General features: G+C 44.6%; 1 protein-coding gene across 1 annotated transcript in view; it reads left to right on the top strand.

Moving 5' to 3' along the window:
• The window catches only part of IGHMBP2 (immunoglobulin mu DNA binding protein 2), an 89,568-nt gene that overhangs the window by 37,820 nt on the left and 36,082 nt on the right, over window positions 1-15,666 (top strand). Inside the window, exons 9-10 of the mRNA XM_029582233.1 lie at window positions 12,483-12,665; window positions 15,006-15,124. Of these exons, the coding sequence (XP_029438093.1) occupies window positions 12,483-12,665; window positions 15,006-15,124 (302 nt within the window). The remainder of the gene's footprint in view (window positions 1-12,482; window positions 12,666-15,005; window positions 15,125-15,666) is intronic.

Here is a 15,666-nt window from a genome sequence, read left to right as displayed (position 1 = left end):
ATAATTGTGATTCATAAGTTTTTTGACAAGGAGCATTTAGAATTGCTTTCCCTTTAAAATATTTTTCTCCTATATATTGGGAGGACAATTCTGAATGACAATGGGCAGCTGGCAGGCATTTTCTTAGACAGCAAATCCTGGCAACGTGAAAGCTAAGAACACAATACCAATTGCTTTCTTAAACAGCCATTGGATTTAAAATGACTGTGTGGGAGGACACTAAAGAAATCTACTGCAACAGCATTTAAATTTCAAAAAGATGACTATGATAAAATGAGGAAAATAGAAACAACTGAAAAGTGCAGCTGCAAAGGTTAAGAGTTTACATCAGGCATGGACGTTGTTTAAAAATACCATCTTGGAAGTCCAGATTAGATTTATTCTACGCATTTAAAAAAGGTGGAAGGAAAGCTTAACGACTACCAGCATGGTTAAAAGGTGAGTTGAGAGAGGCTGTAATACCCAAAAGAACATTTTTCAAAATATGGAAAAGGAATCCGAATGAAGAAAACAGGAACCAGCATAAGGCACTGACAAGTCAGATGCAAAGCATTGATAAGGCAAAGAGAACATTTAAAAAGAAGCTTGCCGTGGAAGCAAAAACTCATAATAAAACCTTTTTCAGGTACACATGAAGTAAAATGCCTGTGGGGGAGTCAGTTGGACCATTAGATGATCAAGGGGTAAAAGGGGCATTTAGGGATGACCAAGACATAGCAGTAAGACTAAATAATTTTTTTGCTTCGGTCTTCACTGAGGAAGATGTAAGTAAGATACCCATGCCAAAAATGAGATTCAAAGGTGATGATTCTGTACAGCTGAAACAAATCTCAGTGAATCTGGAGGATGTACTAGGGTAAACTGACAAACTAGAGTAACAAAATCACCTGGACCAGATGGTATGCATCTCAGAGTGCTGAAAAAAACTGAAACATGAAATTGCAGACCTGTTATTGGAAATTTGTAAACTATCAAATAACATCATCTATGGTACCTGAAGACTGGAGGGTTGCCAATGTAATACCAATTTTTAAAAAGGGCACAAGGGATGATCCAGGAAACTGCAGACTAGTGAGTCTAACATCTGTGCCAGGCAAAATGGTAGAAACATTCATAAAGGAAAAAATTGCTGACCATATAGATAGGCATAGTTTAATGGGTCAAAGCCAACATTGCCTCACCAATCTGCTCCATTTTTGAAGGCGTAAATAAACGTGGAGAAAGGTGAGCCAGTTGATACAGTGTACCTGGATTTCCAGAAAGCATTTGACAAAGTCCCTCATGTGAAACATTATTTATTTATTTTATTTTATTTTATTTTCCTTAGGAAATTAAAACAGCATGAGGTAGGTGGCCAGTGTCCTATTGGGAATTGGATAAAAGAAAACAGAGAGTAGGGCTAAATGGTAAATTTTCTCAATGGAGAAAGGAGAATAATAGTGAAGTGCCCCAGGGATCTATTCTGGGCCTACTGCTTTTCAATATATTTATAAACGACCTGGAAATGGGGACAACAAAGTGATCAAATTTGCCAGTAACACAAAACTATTGAAAGTTGTTAAATCACAAGAGGATTGTGAGAAATTGCAAGAGGGCCTTGCAAAACTGGGATACTGGGCATGCAAATGGCAAATGAAATTTAATGTAGACAAGTGCAAAGTGATGCGCTTAGGGAAGAGTAACCCAAATTATAGCTACAAAATGCAAGGTTCCACATTAGGAGTCACCATTCAGGAAAAGCATCCAGGTGTTATCATTGAAAATACATTGAAATCTTCTGCTCAGTGTGCAGCAGCAGCCAAGAAATTAAAGAGAATGCTAGGGATTATTAGGAAAGGAATAGAGAATAAAACAGAAAATATCATAATACCTCGGTATCGCTCCATGGTGCGACCTCATCTTGAGTATTGTATACAGTTTTGGTCACCACATTTCAAGATAGATATAGCAGAATTAGAAAAGGTACAGAGAAGGACACCCAAAATGATAAAGGGAATGGAACAATTCCCCTATGAGGAAAGCTAAAGAGGTTAGGACTCTTCAGCTTGGAGAAGAGAAGGCTAAAGGGAGATATGATGAGTGGAGTGGAATGAGTAAGCGTTAATCAGTTGTTTCCTCTTTCAAAGAGTACAAAGTCTAGGGGACACACAATGAAGTTACTAGGTGATACATTTAAAACTAATAAGAGAAAATATTTTTTTACTCAAAGCATAATTAAGCTCTGGAATTCATTGCCAGAGGATGTGGTAAAAGCTATTAATATAACTGTGTTTAAAAAAGATGTGGACAAATTCCTGGAGGAAAGTCCATAAACTTGGGGAAATTCACTTCTTATCCTTGGGATAAGCAGCTTGGATTCTGTCTACCCCTTGGGTACTTGCCAGGTACTTGTGACTTGGATTGGCCACTATTGGAAACAGGATACTGAGCGTGATGGACCTTTAGTTGGACCCATGAGGCAAATTTTATGGGTGTGCACAACCAAGGTTCTGTACTTTGAATTGTTTTATTTGCAATTTAAAAAATATATTACTTGAAATGTGGGATCAGTCATTAAAAACTTTGGATCAAGAAGCAAGAAAGTTCCTTCATAGCTTGGATCCTATTTTATGAGTATCCCTGATCAAACTTTAAGAGATTGTGAGATTAGAAAAAGTGTCTGTTATACCTGCAGCCAGCTGCTTTGCCATGGGATTTATATATCTGTCTGCCACTTGAGCATTATTCAGATAGGAACCAGAGGTCACGATTTGAAACTCCAGGGAGGAAGACTCAGAACCAATGTCAGGAAGTATTTCTTCACGGAGAGGGTGGTGGATGCCTGGAATGCCCTCCCGGAGGAAGTGGTGAAGGACTTCAGAGGGGCGTGGGATAAATACTGTGGATCCATAAAGTTTAGAGGATGTGAATGAAGAGAAGAGGCGTGGAGGTAGCTTGCGGGAATGACAGCTACTACCTGGAGATTAATACCCTTATTCAATAAACATTCTCACTGTCAACTCGACTCCAGCATTGCTCTTTGCTTCAATGGCAAGAGGAAATGTGGTAAAAAGGATTTGCATTCACAAAAAAACGTGGAGTAGCTTGCTTGTTGCAGTGGTTACTACCCCAAACCAAATAAGTCTGATACTTCACTTTCAATGCATATCCAGCATAGCTTTCTGCTTCAATGGCAGGGGAGAAAGTTTGACACTTCATGCATATCCAGCATAGCTCTCTGCTTCAACGACAGGGGGGAAAGAAGAAAAGATTTATATTCAGGCAACAACGAACAAGGACTGAATTACATAGTCTGGGTAAACAAATAATTATGGGTGTAGCTTGCTTGTTACGGTGGTTACTACTCCGAATCAATTAAGCCTAATACTTCACTTGGAATACATATCCAGCGCAACTCACTGCTTCAATGGCAGGGAGAAATAAAGAAAAGAGGAATTATATTCAGGCAAAAACTAACAAGAACTGAATGGCACAGGCTGGGTAAACAAATAAGCATGGGAGTAGCTTGCTTATTGCAGGGGTTACTACCCCTAACCAGTTAAGCTTGATATTTCACTTAGATGCTGCTCCAGCACTGCTCTCTACATCAATGGCGGGGGTGGAAGGTAACTAGAACCAAAAAGTTACTAATAAGGGCCAAGAGTAACAGATAAATATGAGGTGGGGAAAAAAGTGTGAAAGCTTGCTGGGCAGACTGGATGGGCCGTTTGGTCTTCTTCTGCCGTCATTTCTATATTTCTATGTTTCTGAAATATCAGAGAAAATTTGATGGCACAAAAGAATTCTTGTTTATATACAGTGGGGAAGTCAATTTTCAAAGCATTGGTCTTGCACTAATTGGCTCTGAAAATTGATAAATTTGTGCATTCTTCCACAAGGTGCGTGCATTTAGCCACATTGAGAGGAGAGCTTTCCAAGGTTTTGTTTAGGCCAATGGGAAGACAAGGATGCATGTAGATGGCATTTTCAAATCCTGGCGCATACTTTTACAGTAAAAACCTACCCACAGAAAAACAGGTATGAGTGGCTGCATTTGTTTTGTACCCGCTGCAAGTTTCAAAGGGAAAGTTTGCACACTTTTGCTTTGAGAATTGCTGTAAAGCCATGGGTAACAAATGCACAAGGTCTTTGTCCCAATGTGGCCAGTTTGTCCCCCCAAGCTTGTCTAGGTAGGCAAAGATTTCCTTCTCTCTGTCTCTGAGTTCTTGAAATGCAGGATGTCAGCGTAACATTTTCCTACAGAGCCCAGCCATGACTTCTTCTATCCCTTTAGGGCCTGATAGGTGCAGAGAAGTCAATATTCAAAGCGTTCGGCTAATGTTTGGAATTTGCTGGATAGTGTTTTATGTCTGGGACCGCTAGGAGAGCGATCCCAACTTGAGGTGATTGTGTGCCCTTGGGCCTCGGGATGACCCCAGAAGACTCCAAGACAGCGCCGAGGGTTGAAGAGGCGTGTCCCAGCATGGGCGAAGACAAGTCTAACCCTCTGCCGGACCTGCATGCTTCTGGAAAGCCAACAACATTATGTTGGTTAGTGAACAGTCCTCCGACCATTCCCAGTCCTTTTGGACCTGCCGCTGAGCAGCAGGCCAGACTGAGGATGAGGGCAGATGGAGGCCTTGTGACACAGAAGACTCAAGATGTGGACGAGGAGCTTGGAAGACTCTCGACGAGACGAGGAGCTTGGAAGACTCTTGACTAGATGAGCTGGGGAGGTTCAGACATTGGCACTGTCTCTCAGGGCGCCCTACACAGCCCACCGACATGGGCGGACCCAATGGTCTGGTCACGGACCACCCTGTCCCTGTAGCGCGCCCTACACAACCTGAAGAGGCTGGTCACGGACACGCAGAGAGCGGGACAAGCGCAGGAAGGGAATCCAGCTGAGACGAGACTCCCATGATGAGAACAGGAACCGACGAGACGGATTTACCCCAACAAGATGTCATCTGGAGAACCAAAGGAGCTGTGGAGGGTCAGGGGACTCGAACAAGCGAAGGAGGAGCGGAACTTCGGAACATGAAGTCTGGAACATGAGGAAGTCTGGAACATCAGGAAGCCTGGACTAGGAATCTCGGAACATGAATTCATGGAACATCAGGAAACTACGAAGACTCAGGAAGCCAGATGAAATATGGAGCTCCAACGAAGAACGTAGACCTGATGGAGCCAGGAGTGAAGAACTGCAATGCAAGGCAAGGTAGAAGTGGAGATGAAGCCCTTAAATAGGGCTGGCACAGGAAACCAGGTGGAGCTGACTTCTGTTGGGGCCAGGTGGATCCCACCTACGCTGCCCCTTTAAGAAGAGGAAGAAGATGCGGGCTTGCCCCTTAGGAAGACAGGAACAGGAAGTCCAGCACCGAGGACAGCGGCCATGCTTGCTGCTGCATCGCTGGAGAGCAGAGCTGGGCCGCAGAGCAGGCCCCGACGTTGGCAGCGGCTCCTGCCACTGCAGGAGAGATCAAAGGCGGCTCCGGCCGCCAGGAGAGACCGAGATATGTCGGCGGCAGCCCCAGCCGTGTTGAGACACGACCGGAGAGGCACTCCGAAGTCCGCGGCTCCTGCCGCAGTGAAGGCAAGCTGACTGTGGCTCCTGCCACGAAGAGCGTCGGCGGCTCCGTGCCGCATTGAGAACAAGCAGCACAGGAGGTGAGAGGCCTGCTCACGGGGAACAGCTCCACGGGCAGGAATCATAACAGATAGAACCCAAGATTTGACTATTTCTCGCCTACTCCGTGGCGAAATTTTGTCCAGGCAACTCGTTGACCACCCAAAATTTACCCAATGAAAAAGAAACGGCAATGGGGCTTTTTTGGAGCACAGTTTCACTTTGTCTGTGTTGCGCTGGTATCCAGTGCTGATCAAAAAAAAAAAAATCTATCCTACAGTCATCTAAATAGCTTTACCTGGATAACCTTTCCACTCCTTGGCTTTCTTAATATTTTGTGAAGTCCTTAACATTTCTTGGCCCTTGTGGAGTCCAGCTCTTAGAGAGTTTGGCTGCAACCCAGGTATAAAGTTCACATTTCTCTCTAGAGGCAAAAATCTTGCTGGGTGCGGAGAAGTGTTGAGGCTTCTCCTGATACAGTTTCATAGCCCTCTGAGGGGCCGATGCAATAAGACGTGCGTTAAAACGGGCGCCTGAGGCTATGTTTTAATGAGCTGCTGAATTAAAACGGATATGCTAGGGAAAAATTATGCATCCCTAGCGCTCGCATGCATCGGGCGCCCAGGAGACGTGGCTGTGCGCCACAATTGGAATGGGCGCTCAATATGAGCATCCATTTTTATCCCGATTTAGGTTGATTTCTGGACGCCCAATATTTCTGGATGCCCAATATTCACGCACAATAGCAAGGGGTGAAATTGGCCTGGAGGGTGTCTAGGATGCATGCATATTATGCTTCCAGAATTTCTTTTTTCATCAAGCCAATATATTATACCTTTTATTCTTAAACACCGCAAACAGTGGGTGTTTAAGAATAAAGGTAGGAACCACACAGGACTCTTTTTAAAATTTATCCTAAGCCCTTGACTTGCAGATTGACTTACCACCTGCTCCGGGGCTGGAGTTAAATTTGCCACGTTAAAAAGTGCATATTGGGTGCCTAGCGATTTTCTGCATGGGGGGGGGGGGGTGGTAATAGCTAATAGTCTCATCTACATGGAATTTACATGTGATGAGCACTATTGGCTATGTGTTTGTTTGGGCACGCGTTTTGGACGTGCTGATCTCCTTATTGCATCAGATGCTAGTCCAATGCGTCCAACCACATGTAAACCTGTACGCTAGGCTGAGCGCACTTCATTGCATCGGCCTGTGAATGGGCTTGAACAACAGGCTAGATCGTCTCCATGCTGGGAGGGAACTGTTTCTCTCATGTAATACAAATCCCAGACATAAAGGCTGAGCTGTCGGCATTTCTATTTATAGCCAGTCATTGATGTAGCAGAGAAGACATTCCTGATTCTATTTTTTTTTTTAAAGGTCAGTAAATTCTGAATGCAGCCGGGAAATTTTGTTTGCTGCCAATATGGCCTTTTCCTCCCTTCAGAGGAAAAGATAAATTGCTTTATTGGCTTTCTGCAGATCTTTTTTATGTTCTGTACCAGTGGGAGCATTTGCAACATGTATAGCATTTGGGCAAATGGGATATTCTCAACAATTGGATCCTGCTAATCAAAGAGAGGGTGAGATTGTGCCAATTTGCTAGCATGCACTCTAGCTCTCAAAACTTGGGGGAGACCCTGTTATTACGCAGCATTTGCAGATCTCATAAGAACATAAGTTGCCATACTGGGTCAGACCAAGGGTCCATCAAGCCCAGCATTCTGTATCAATAGTGACCAATCCAGGTTACAAGTACCTGACAAATACCCAAACAGTAAATAAATCCTATGCTGCTAATGCCAGTAATAAGCAATGGTTATTCTCTAAATCAGTTTGATTAATAGTAGTTTATGGACTTCTCCAGGAACTTGTCCAAACCTTTTTTTAAACTCGGCTACACTAACTGCCTTAACCACATTGTGGTAACTCGAGCGGTAGCGGCTTGGGGACAGCCAGAGGAAAAATGGAAGCGGACTCTGGCTGTTCCTTAAGGGGTGAATTTTAAAAGCCCGGTGCGTGCCAAAGCTGGGAGATATGTGTGGAAGTCCGGCCAGCGTGCTGTGCGGAATTTAAAAGGCACCCACGTACTTGCGTACCTCCTGGTATGCGCACAAAATGTTTTTTTGTGAAAAAGGGGCGGGGAGTGGGCGTGGTCTAGATGGGGTATGGGCGTTCCAGGATTTATGAATTAAACCAGCGCATAAATATGTGCACGCACAAGTGTGCGCCGGGGTTCCCTGCCACGTAACATTTCATCTGCTATGGATGGCGTGTAAGTCCTAAAACAAAAAAAAAAAAAAACTAGGCTAGACAGTGGGGTCTTAAGGGTCAAGGCTAGCAGTATAAAAGGGAGGCTAATTAACTAGGGAGGTTAGGGAGTCCTATCCTTTACCTGGATGAACTGGAAACAAACTAGGGAAACTGGTAATTGCGTCAGTGTGCGTGTCTACTAAAATCCCCCCACTTACGCGGTAGAGGCAATATTTGTGCGCGTCCATATAAAATTGTACGCACGTACAGCCTCTTTTATACCATGCGCGCATATACGTGTGTATGTTATAAAATGGCCGTGTCCTTTGGCGCGAGCCGGCATACTCCCGTACACACGTGCCCGAGCAGCTATTTAAAAGTTATCGTCCTTATGCGGTTTATTTACAGTGAAAACCGCACAAACGTTCAGTGCACAGCACAACAAAATAACTTGGGCAGCTCACCTTGGCTTCAGGTATCTCACAATTAACAAAGGAACGCGCAAAGCAAAAATAAACACATGGAGGCAGCTCACCTTGACTTCCGGCAAGCTCCCAACCTTAAGCTAGCAGGTTTTAACAATGTCACTCTCCACCTCAAATGCAGCACATCTTCTCGTCCGGTGGGGCTCTCTCTCTTCCCCGGGGCCCTTCTAGGCCCTGAGGTCTTATACTCTGGTGAAGGGCTCCTCCCTTCACCCAGCATTCCCTGCGGATCTCAATCTTAAGGAGGACCAAGCGAGATAGCTGTGCCCGATCCTTTAAGGTAGTCTGAGGGAGTTTTCTGTGCACTTCTTCACACACATCCTCTGGCAACGAAATCCAGAGCATAATTGGACATTGAGCGAAAAAAACATTTTCTCCAATTTGTTTTTCTAACTTCATGGAGTGCCCCTTAGTCCTTGTATTATCTGACAGAATAAATAATTGATTCATATTTACCTGTTCTAGACCTCTCATGATCTTAAAGACCTCTATCATATCCCATTTTCAGCCATCTTTTCTCCAAGCAGTATAGCCCTAACCTCTTCAGCCTTTCCTCATAGGGGAGCTGTTCCATCCCCTGTACCATTTTGGTTGCCCTTCTCTGTACCTTCTCCAGTGCAACTATATCTTTTTTGAGATGCGGCGACCAGAGCGATACAGAGTTACTATGACATTTTCCGTTTTATTCTCCATTCCTTTCCTAATAATTCCTAACATTCTGTTTGCTTTTTTGACTGCTGCAGCACACTGAGCCGACGATTTTAAAGTATTATCCACTATGACACCCAGATCTTTTTCCTGGGTGGTAGCTCCTAAAATGGAACCTAACATCGTGTAACTACAGCAAGGGTTATTTTTCCCTACATGTATGTATTTATTTATTTATTTAAAACTTTTATATACCATCGTTCATAGGCATATCACATCGGTTTACAGGTAACAGGGGAATAAATATATTGAACTTAAGAGGGAAGTATAAAGTTACATGTAACAGGGGTATACAAACTTGGAAGAGTTGTAGAAAAATGGTCAGGTGACCTAGGAGAGAGGATATTAACTAGATAGAACAAAGACAAGAATATCATTGCTTGTGTAATTTAGGAGGAGGAGAAGGTAGAGAGTGAGGGTGATATGGTGGGGGGTAGCTTGTTCAAGTGTAGGCTTGTTCGAACAGCCATGTCTTAAGCTTTTTTTTTGAAGGTGGCAGTGCAGTGTTCCAGGCGGAGATCGGGTGGCACAGAGTTCCATAATGTTGGTCCTGCTATGGATAGTGCACGTTTTTTGGTAGATATGAGCTGGGTGAGATTGTGGGTGGGAGTGGCTAAGGATCCTTTGTAAGCGGTTCTGGAGGGTCTGTTGGAGGAGAGGTATTGGACAGAGTTGTTTAGCCAGGTAATGTTTTGATTGTTTAAGGTTTTGTGAATAATTGTAAGGCTCTTATAAAGGATTCTAGATGTGATCGGGAGCCAATGGAGGTCTTTGAGGATCGGAGTGATGTGGTCTGATCTGCGTGAGTTAGTTAGGATTCTTGCCGCCGCATTTTGCAGCATTTGGAGGGGTTTGATTGAAGTTGCTGGTAGGTCTAAGAAAAGGGAATTGCAGTAATCTATCTTCGTGAAAAGGGTAGCTTGGAGGACTGTTTGGAAGTCATTGTGGTGTAGTTAAGGTCTTAGTTTCCTCAGTACATGCAATTTGTAAAAACAGTTTTTGGTTGTGTTGTTAATATGTTTTTGGAGACTGAGATGGTTATCAAGAGTAAAGCCTAAATCTCTAATATGCATCACCTTGCACTTGTCCACATTAAATTTCATTTTATTTATTTATTTAGAAATTTTATATACCGACTTACACGCTGAGTATCACATCGGTTTACATAAAACATGAACTTGGCATAGTAGCGCTTTACAGGGAACTAGTCCTATAACATTTCGGACACCCAGTCTTGCAAGGTTCTGCAATTTATCACAATCCGCTTGTGATTTAACTACTCTGAATAATTTTGTGTCATCTACAAATTTGATCACCTCACTTGTCATATCCTTTTCCAGGTCATTTATAAATAGATTAAAAAGCACTGGTCCAAGTACAGATCCCAGAGGCACTCCCCTGTACCTTTCTTCCTAAGGGCCCCTTTAACTCCTCAATCATTTAATAGACAACTGACTCCCTCACAGACTTCCTACTTTGGATATATTTTAAAAAGTTTGTAATATAAGGTTTTGCCTCTACAGCCAGCTTCTTTTCAAATTCTCTCTTAGCCTGTCTAATCAGTGTTTTACATTTAATTTGTCAATGCTTATGTTCTTTCTTATTTTCTTCAGATGGATCCTTCTTCCAATTTTTGAAGGTTTTTTTTTTTTTTTGGCTAAAATTGCCTCTTTCACCTCACCTCTCAACCATGTCAGTAATCGTTTGGCCTTCCTTCCTTCCACCTTTCTTAATGATTGGAATACACCTGGACTGCCTGCTAAGATGGTATTTTTAAACAATGTCCACGCTTAACCTTGGTAGCTGCACCTTTCAGTTTTTTCTAGCTATTTTCCTCATTTTATCCAAGTCTCCCTTTTGATTGTTTAGTGCTAGAGCTGTAGATGTCCTAATTGTCCCCCTTCCAGTCATTAAGTCAAATTTGATCATGTTTTGATCACTATTGCCAAGCGGCCCCACCACTGATACCTCGTGCACCAAATCCTGTGCTCCACTGAGAATGTACCCTCCCTGACGTCCATCTGCCCGGGCATCCTCCATACCAGTTTTTCAAGCATTCCATTCAGATCTAGAGCGTCTGGTTTCTCCCAGCTGATTATTGTTGTTAAAACGCCCATATTTGCCATTCTGGGAAGCATGCAGGTACACACATCATTGGGCATGTGCATGTAGCATCAGGCTGCAGCTTTAGTGCATACTGTCTGGCAGGGGCCCAGGCAGTCGGATCTATCTGTTTGTTACATTTATTACCTGCCATCCATCGGAGGGCTCAAGGCAGCTTACACAAACATAAAACAAAATATAAAATAAACCATAAACCAGTCAATCTCTGACAAATGCAATCATGGACCAGACAAAACAGCACCAGAAAACAGCGTAAAGAATATCTTAACTTAAATAGGCTAATAGCAAGGAATAAACCCCTCCAGGCAAGGCTGCTCTGCATCGGCAAAGGATGTCCACAGAGTGGGCCACATTGAGTTCCTTCTGCAGCAGGGAGACCACAGTGGTAAGGGGGGGGGGGGGGGGAGTCCAGAGTCAGACTGGCAGTTGTGACCGAGGCCACCTCAGGAGCGTGGAACCGGGTGAGGGAAGCTGCAGAGACAGCAATGACATCACTAGGGAGCCAGTGGGACAGGCCAGGCCAGAAGGGCCGCATCGGGAGGGAGGGAGGCAGTGATGGAAGGAACGGGCCCCCGAAGCGGGGCACACCAGCCGCGCCGGCTAACGGGGAAAGGGAGGCAGACCCCGGCGCAGGCCTCGACTAGGAAGACTCTCCGGGATAAGGGATGCATAGGTGGCATTGAGCCGCCCCCATGGGATGTGGGGGTAGAGGCAGTTGGGCTAGAGAGAGAGAGAGGGGCAAGGATGAACAAAAGGAGGGACTAGAGGCTGGTGGAGATGGGCTACTTCTGGGCATAACATGCCAAAAGGAAAAAGCACTGTTTAAAATGTCAGGCTTGCTTGAGAATCTCTGATCAGGAACTTAGCACGTAAAATGTTAGGATCTTCCTGACAACATCAGTGCTAGCCCAATATTTTTGTTATGCCTGAAAGATCTTTCTGGTGAACCTTTCCCATATAATGGATCCAAGCAACTAGGGGGTTTTTGTTAACTTGTTTGTGATGAGCAAAAGTGCAAATCCCACCTCGATACTATTCAGGTATGAGTCGAACTTCCACAGCTGTAAACAGGAACTTGGGAGAGAGAGTTTTGAAAATGGGTGACTCGGCCATAATAAACCCGTGTCACTTACTTCCAATAAAGGTAAAGCTGTGACAAAAAGAAAAAGAAGCAGCAGAGAAGTCGTTCCCACAGAAGCAGAGAATGCGAGCCGGGTGATACCTCGAGGGAACGAATGTCACCACCGTGCCGCCAGTGGCTCCACACGCAACAATTAATGGTTTTTTTTTTTGTAATTGTGCAGGGCTGCGGCGAAGGGTCTTTCTCTGAGTTTGATGGAGCGCGCCCTTCAGAAGTGCGGGGACAGCCTCATGAAGATGCTGACAGTGCAGTACCGGATGCACCGCGCCATCATGCAGTGGGCCTCGCAGGAAATGTACTCCGGACAGCTCGCCGCGCACCAGTCCGTGGCAGATCATCTGCTAAAGTAGGAAGTAAACCTCTTCTTTGCTGCTCATCTTTCCGGTTGTGCTAATTTTTTAAATTTACTTCATTCACAGCTACCTGGGATCCCCCCCTCCACCCCCTTTTTTTAAATTAATATCCCTCCTAGGCATTGCAGTGCCAGTCCTCAGCTAGGGACCACGTACCAGGGCTCCTTGCAGATCCCTTCCGGACATCGAGTCCCACGTGCCCAGTGACTATGACTCCCTCCCCCTCCCCCTCCAGGGGCCGAGAACGTTGCCTCCACGGCATGCAGAGCACTGCCACTGGGACCGGCGCAAGCCATTGTCATTTTTCATGTGCGATTTGTCTGTAAAATACTTGTGCTACATCTTGGTAGAAGTATTTGAAGCCTCCAAAGATGATGATGATGATAATAATAATATGGGACTATTAAACAGTGGACAAAATCTAGGAATGTGTTTGACCGTAAGGCAAGTGGCCAGTTCCCCAAGCTTTTCTAGAGTCCACACTGAGAGTGATGCCATGTGCAGAGTGGAGATGGTTGAAGTTGATGTCCTGACTATCTTTGCATACTGAGTGAGCAAGGCTAGCACAGTGCCTCAGTCTGGAGTGTAGCACTGGCTGTAAGCAGGATTTTTAATAAACTTGGTGGCATTTTGAGAAGGGGTGCGAGTAAATGGCGTTCTTTTTTAAAATGGCACTGAGACTGGGATCAGCCCAGTGGCTCAGATGGATGCGGCAGGCCCCAGGGGAGGACATCCTAGTCAGTGCTGAGGGGGTGCTACCTGTTGGCTGGATTCATGACCCATGATTGCAGGTTTCCGATAGGAGCCCTAGTGCATGGCCCAAGGCCTGTGACCCAGGACCATCGCTGCAATGACCAGACTTAGGCATGCTGGGGAGAGGAATATCAAAGAGAGAGAAAAATCTCTGAATAGTTACACATTAAGGATCATAAGCAGCATCAGATCCCAGCCCTGGTTTCCTATTAAGCTGGAAGTTCAAAGCAGCGGGAGGGGAAAAACAATTACCACAGAAATTCTCTTTAATTGTCCTGCAGTAAACAAGCTGGTCCATTACTGAATTATGGCTGGCTGTCAATGTTTTTTAATGAATTTACAGGGCTCTCCAGTGTCTTGGGGGCTCGATATTCAGCGCCACTTAGCTGGTTTTAAGTTTAGGCTTAGATGACTAAGTGGCGCCATTTGAATATTGGCATGGCCGGTGGCTGCCACTTTATCCAGCTAAAGTTAGCCAGCTATGCGAGGGGTGGGATGGGTCTGGGACAGAGCCACTTGTCCAGCTAACTTAGCTGAGTAAACCCCAATATTTATTTATTTAAAAGATTTATATCCCACACATTCCAGTGTTCACAGTGAGGTACAGTTAAAGCATTATCCAGCTTAGCTAGCTGGGTAAGTACAGGGCGGCTATTTAGCTGTCCTAGTTAGCCAGGTAAACTTTGATTTTCACTGCCAGTGAAGGATCCAGCCTGTTCTCTGTCAAATGTGTATTTGGTTTTCTGAACGTTGCTATGCAGTCCACACTGAAGAGCAACCCTGAAAGATGCAGAATGTAAAGTTTTTTTGTTTTTTTTTGTTTTTTTTAAATAAGTGAAAAATCGGAATGGGATGATCTAGTGACCAAAGAACCGTTCCACTTTAAAGAGATGACGTATATGCAGAGCTATCACTGTTAGAGGAAGAAGAGCAATGTATGCTACCTGTTATATGTTCAGTTTACCAAGTATACCCTGTGCAGCTACAGCATCTCTTGTGCCTGTGTGGTGGTGCTGAGGCGGCACTGTGTAGCTGGGGCCTAGTAAACCGCTCCTCAGGGCACAGAGAGGCGGGAAGGGCAGGGCTGGGCCTGCCTTTCCAGCTTTGCACTGGGCCTGCAGAAACCTCCTGTTTGCCCCCCCCGCCTGTAGTTTTCAGCCTGACCACTCGTAAAACTGGCTAAATATTCCATAGGTAGAAATGGTTTGTAAACAGCAAGGCAAAGCTCAGTATGTGTCCTCTACATCCACTTAAGCTGGGAAATGTTTGAGCAGAGCAGGGCATGCCGGTCCGTGTGTCTCATACATGAATACAAAGGCATTATTTGTGATGCATCTTAGCTTACAGGCTCCCTGGTTTAAGTATTTCTGTGAGGAAAAAAATGGCATTTTGTACACGGAGAGGTTAAAATGCTTGTGAGAGACGACAAAAAAAAAGAAAGTGCTGAATTTATCTGTTAGATTTCCTCTGTGTGCAGTTTGTTTTTATCGATTAAGTATAATTCTGTTCCTCTACACCAGCAAACATGACACCAGTGTTTTAATGTTGCCCTAAATTGTCTCACAATTGTCACTTGCCAGGGATTTGCCGGGAGTGGCTTCTACGGAAGAGACTGGGATCCCACTGCTTCTCATAGATACAGCCGGATGTGGCTTGTTTGAGCTGGATGTGGAAGATGAACAGTCTAAAGGAAATGAAGGTAGGCCTCTCTCTGTTCTTAGATAGGCAAACGTCGCCAGCAGTTTCTTCTCCTCCATCTAACTGTGGGCTCTGCACATACAGTAAGCTCTGTGAGCACCTTCACTCTAGGGAAGGCAACCATGCTCTACCTTGCCTAGGTTTGTTTATGCCGCCTTTGAGTTCAGTCTCTACCCCCTGAGTTGTTGCTGCTCCTCGGAATCATAAGCATGGATTTTGCTGGAGCAGGCACTAAAGCTCCTTCTTGGCTATTTCCGTCTCCTGCTCTTGGGTTACACTGTCCCCCGAAATGGTGTTTCAAGCACTAGACTCCGGATTCTCGCTAGCAGCGGGGTGTAGCATTAAGGGGGTAATTAGGGAAGAGAGCGTAAATTTTGCAGGCTGCTCTGCACCCAAGTCAAACCAGTTATTACAGTGAACTTATGCAGGTAAATTCAATTTGAAAATGTATCCCGGCAAAACATTGCACATGATTAAACCTGCTATTTGATGTGCGTAGTTTTGCCGAGAGAATTTGCATGCATACTTTTTAAAATCGCAAAG

This window comes from Rhinatrema bivittatum, chromosome 17, assembly GCF_901001135.1.
Source record: "Rhinatrema bivittatum chromosome 17, aRhiBiv1.1, whole genome shotgun sequence".
NCBI lineage: Eukaryota > Metazoa > Chordata > Amphibia > Gymnophiona > Rhinatrematidae > Rhinatrema > Rhinatrema bivittatum.
The sequence above is the reverse complement of the archived record's forward strand: the minus strand, read 5'-3'. Positions and strand labels throughout refer to the sequence as shown.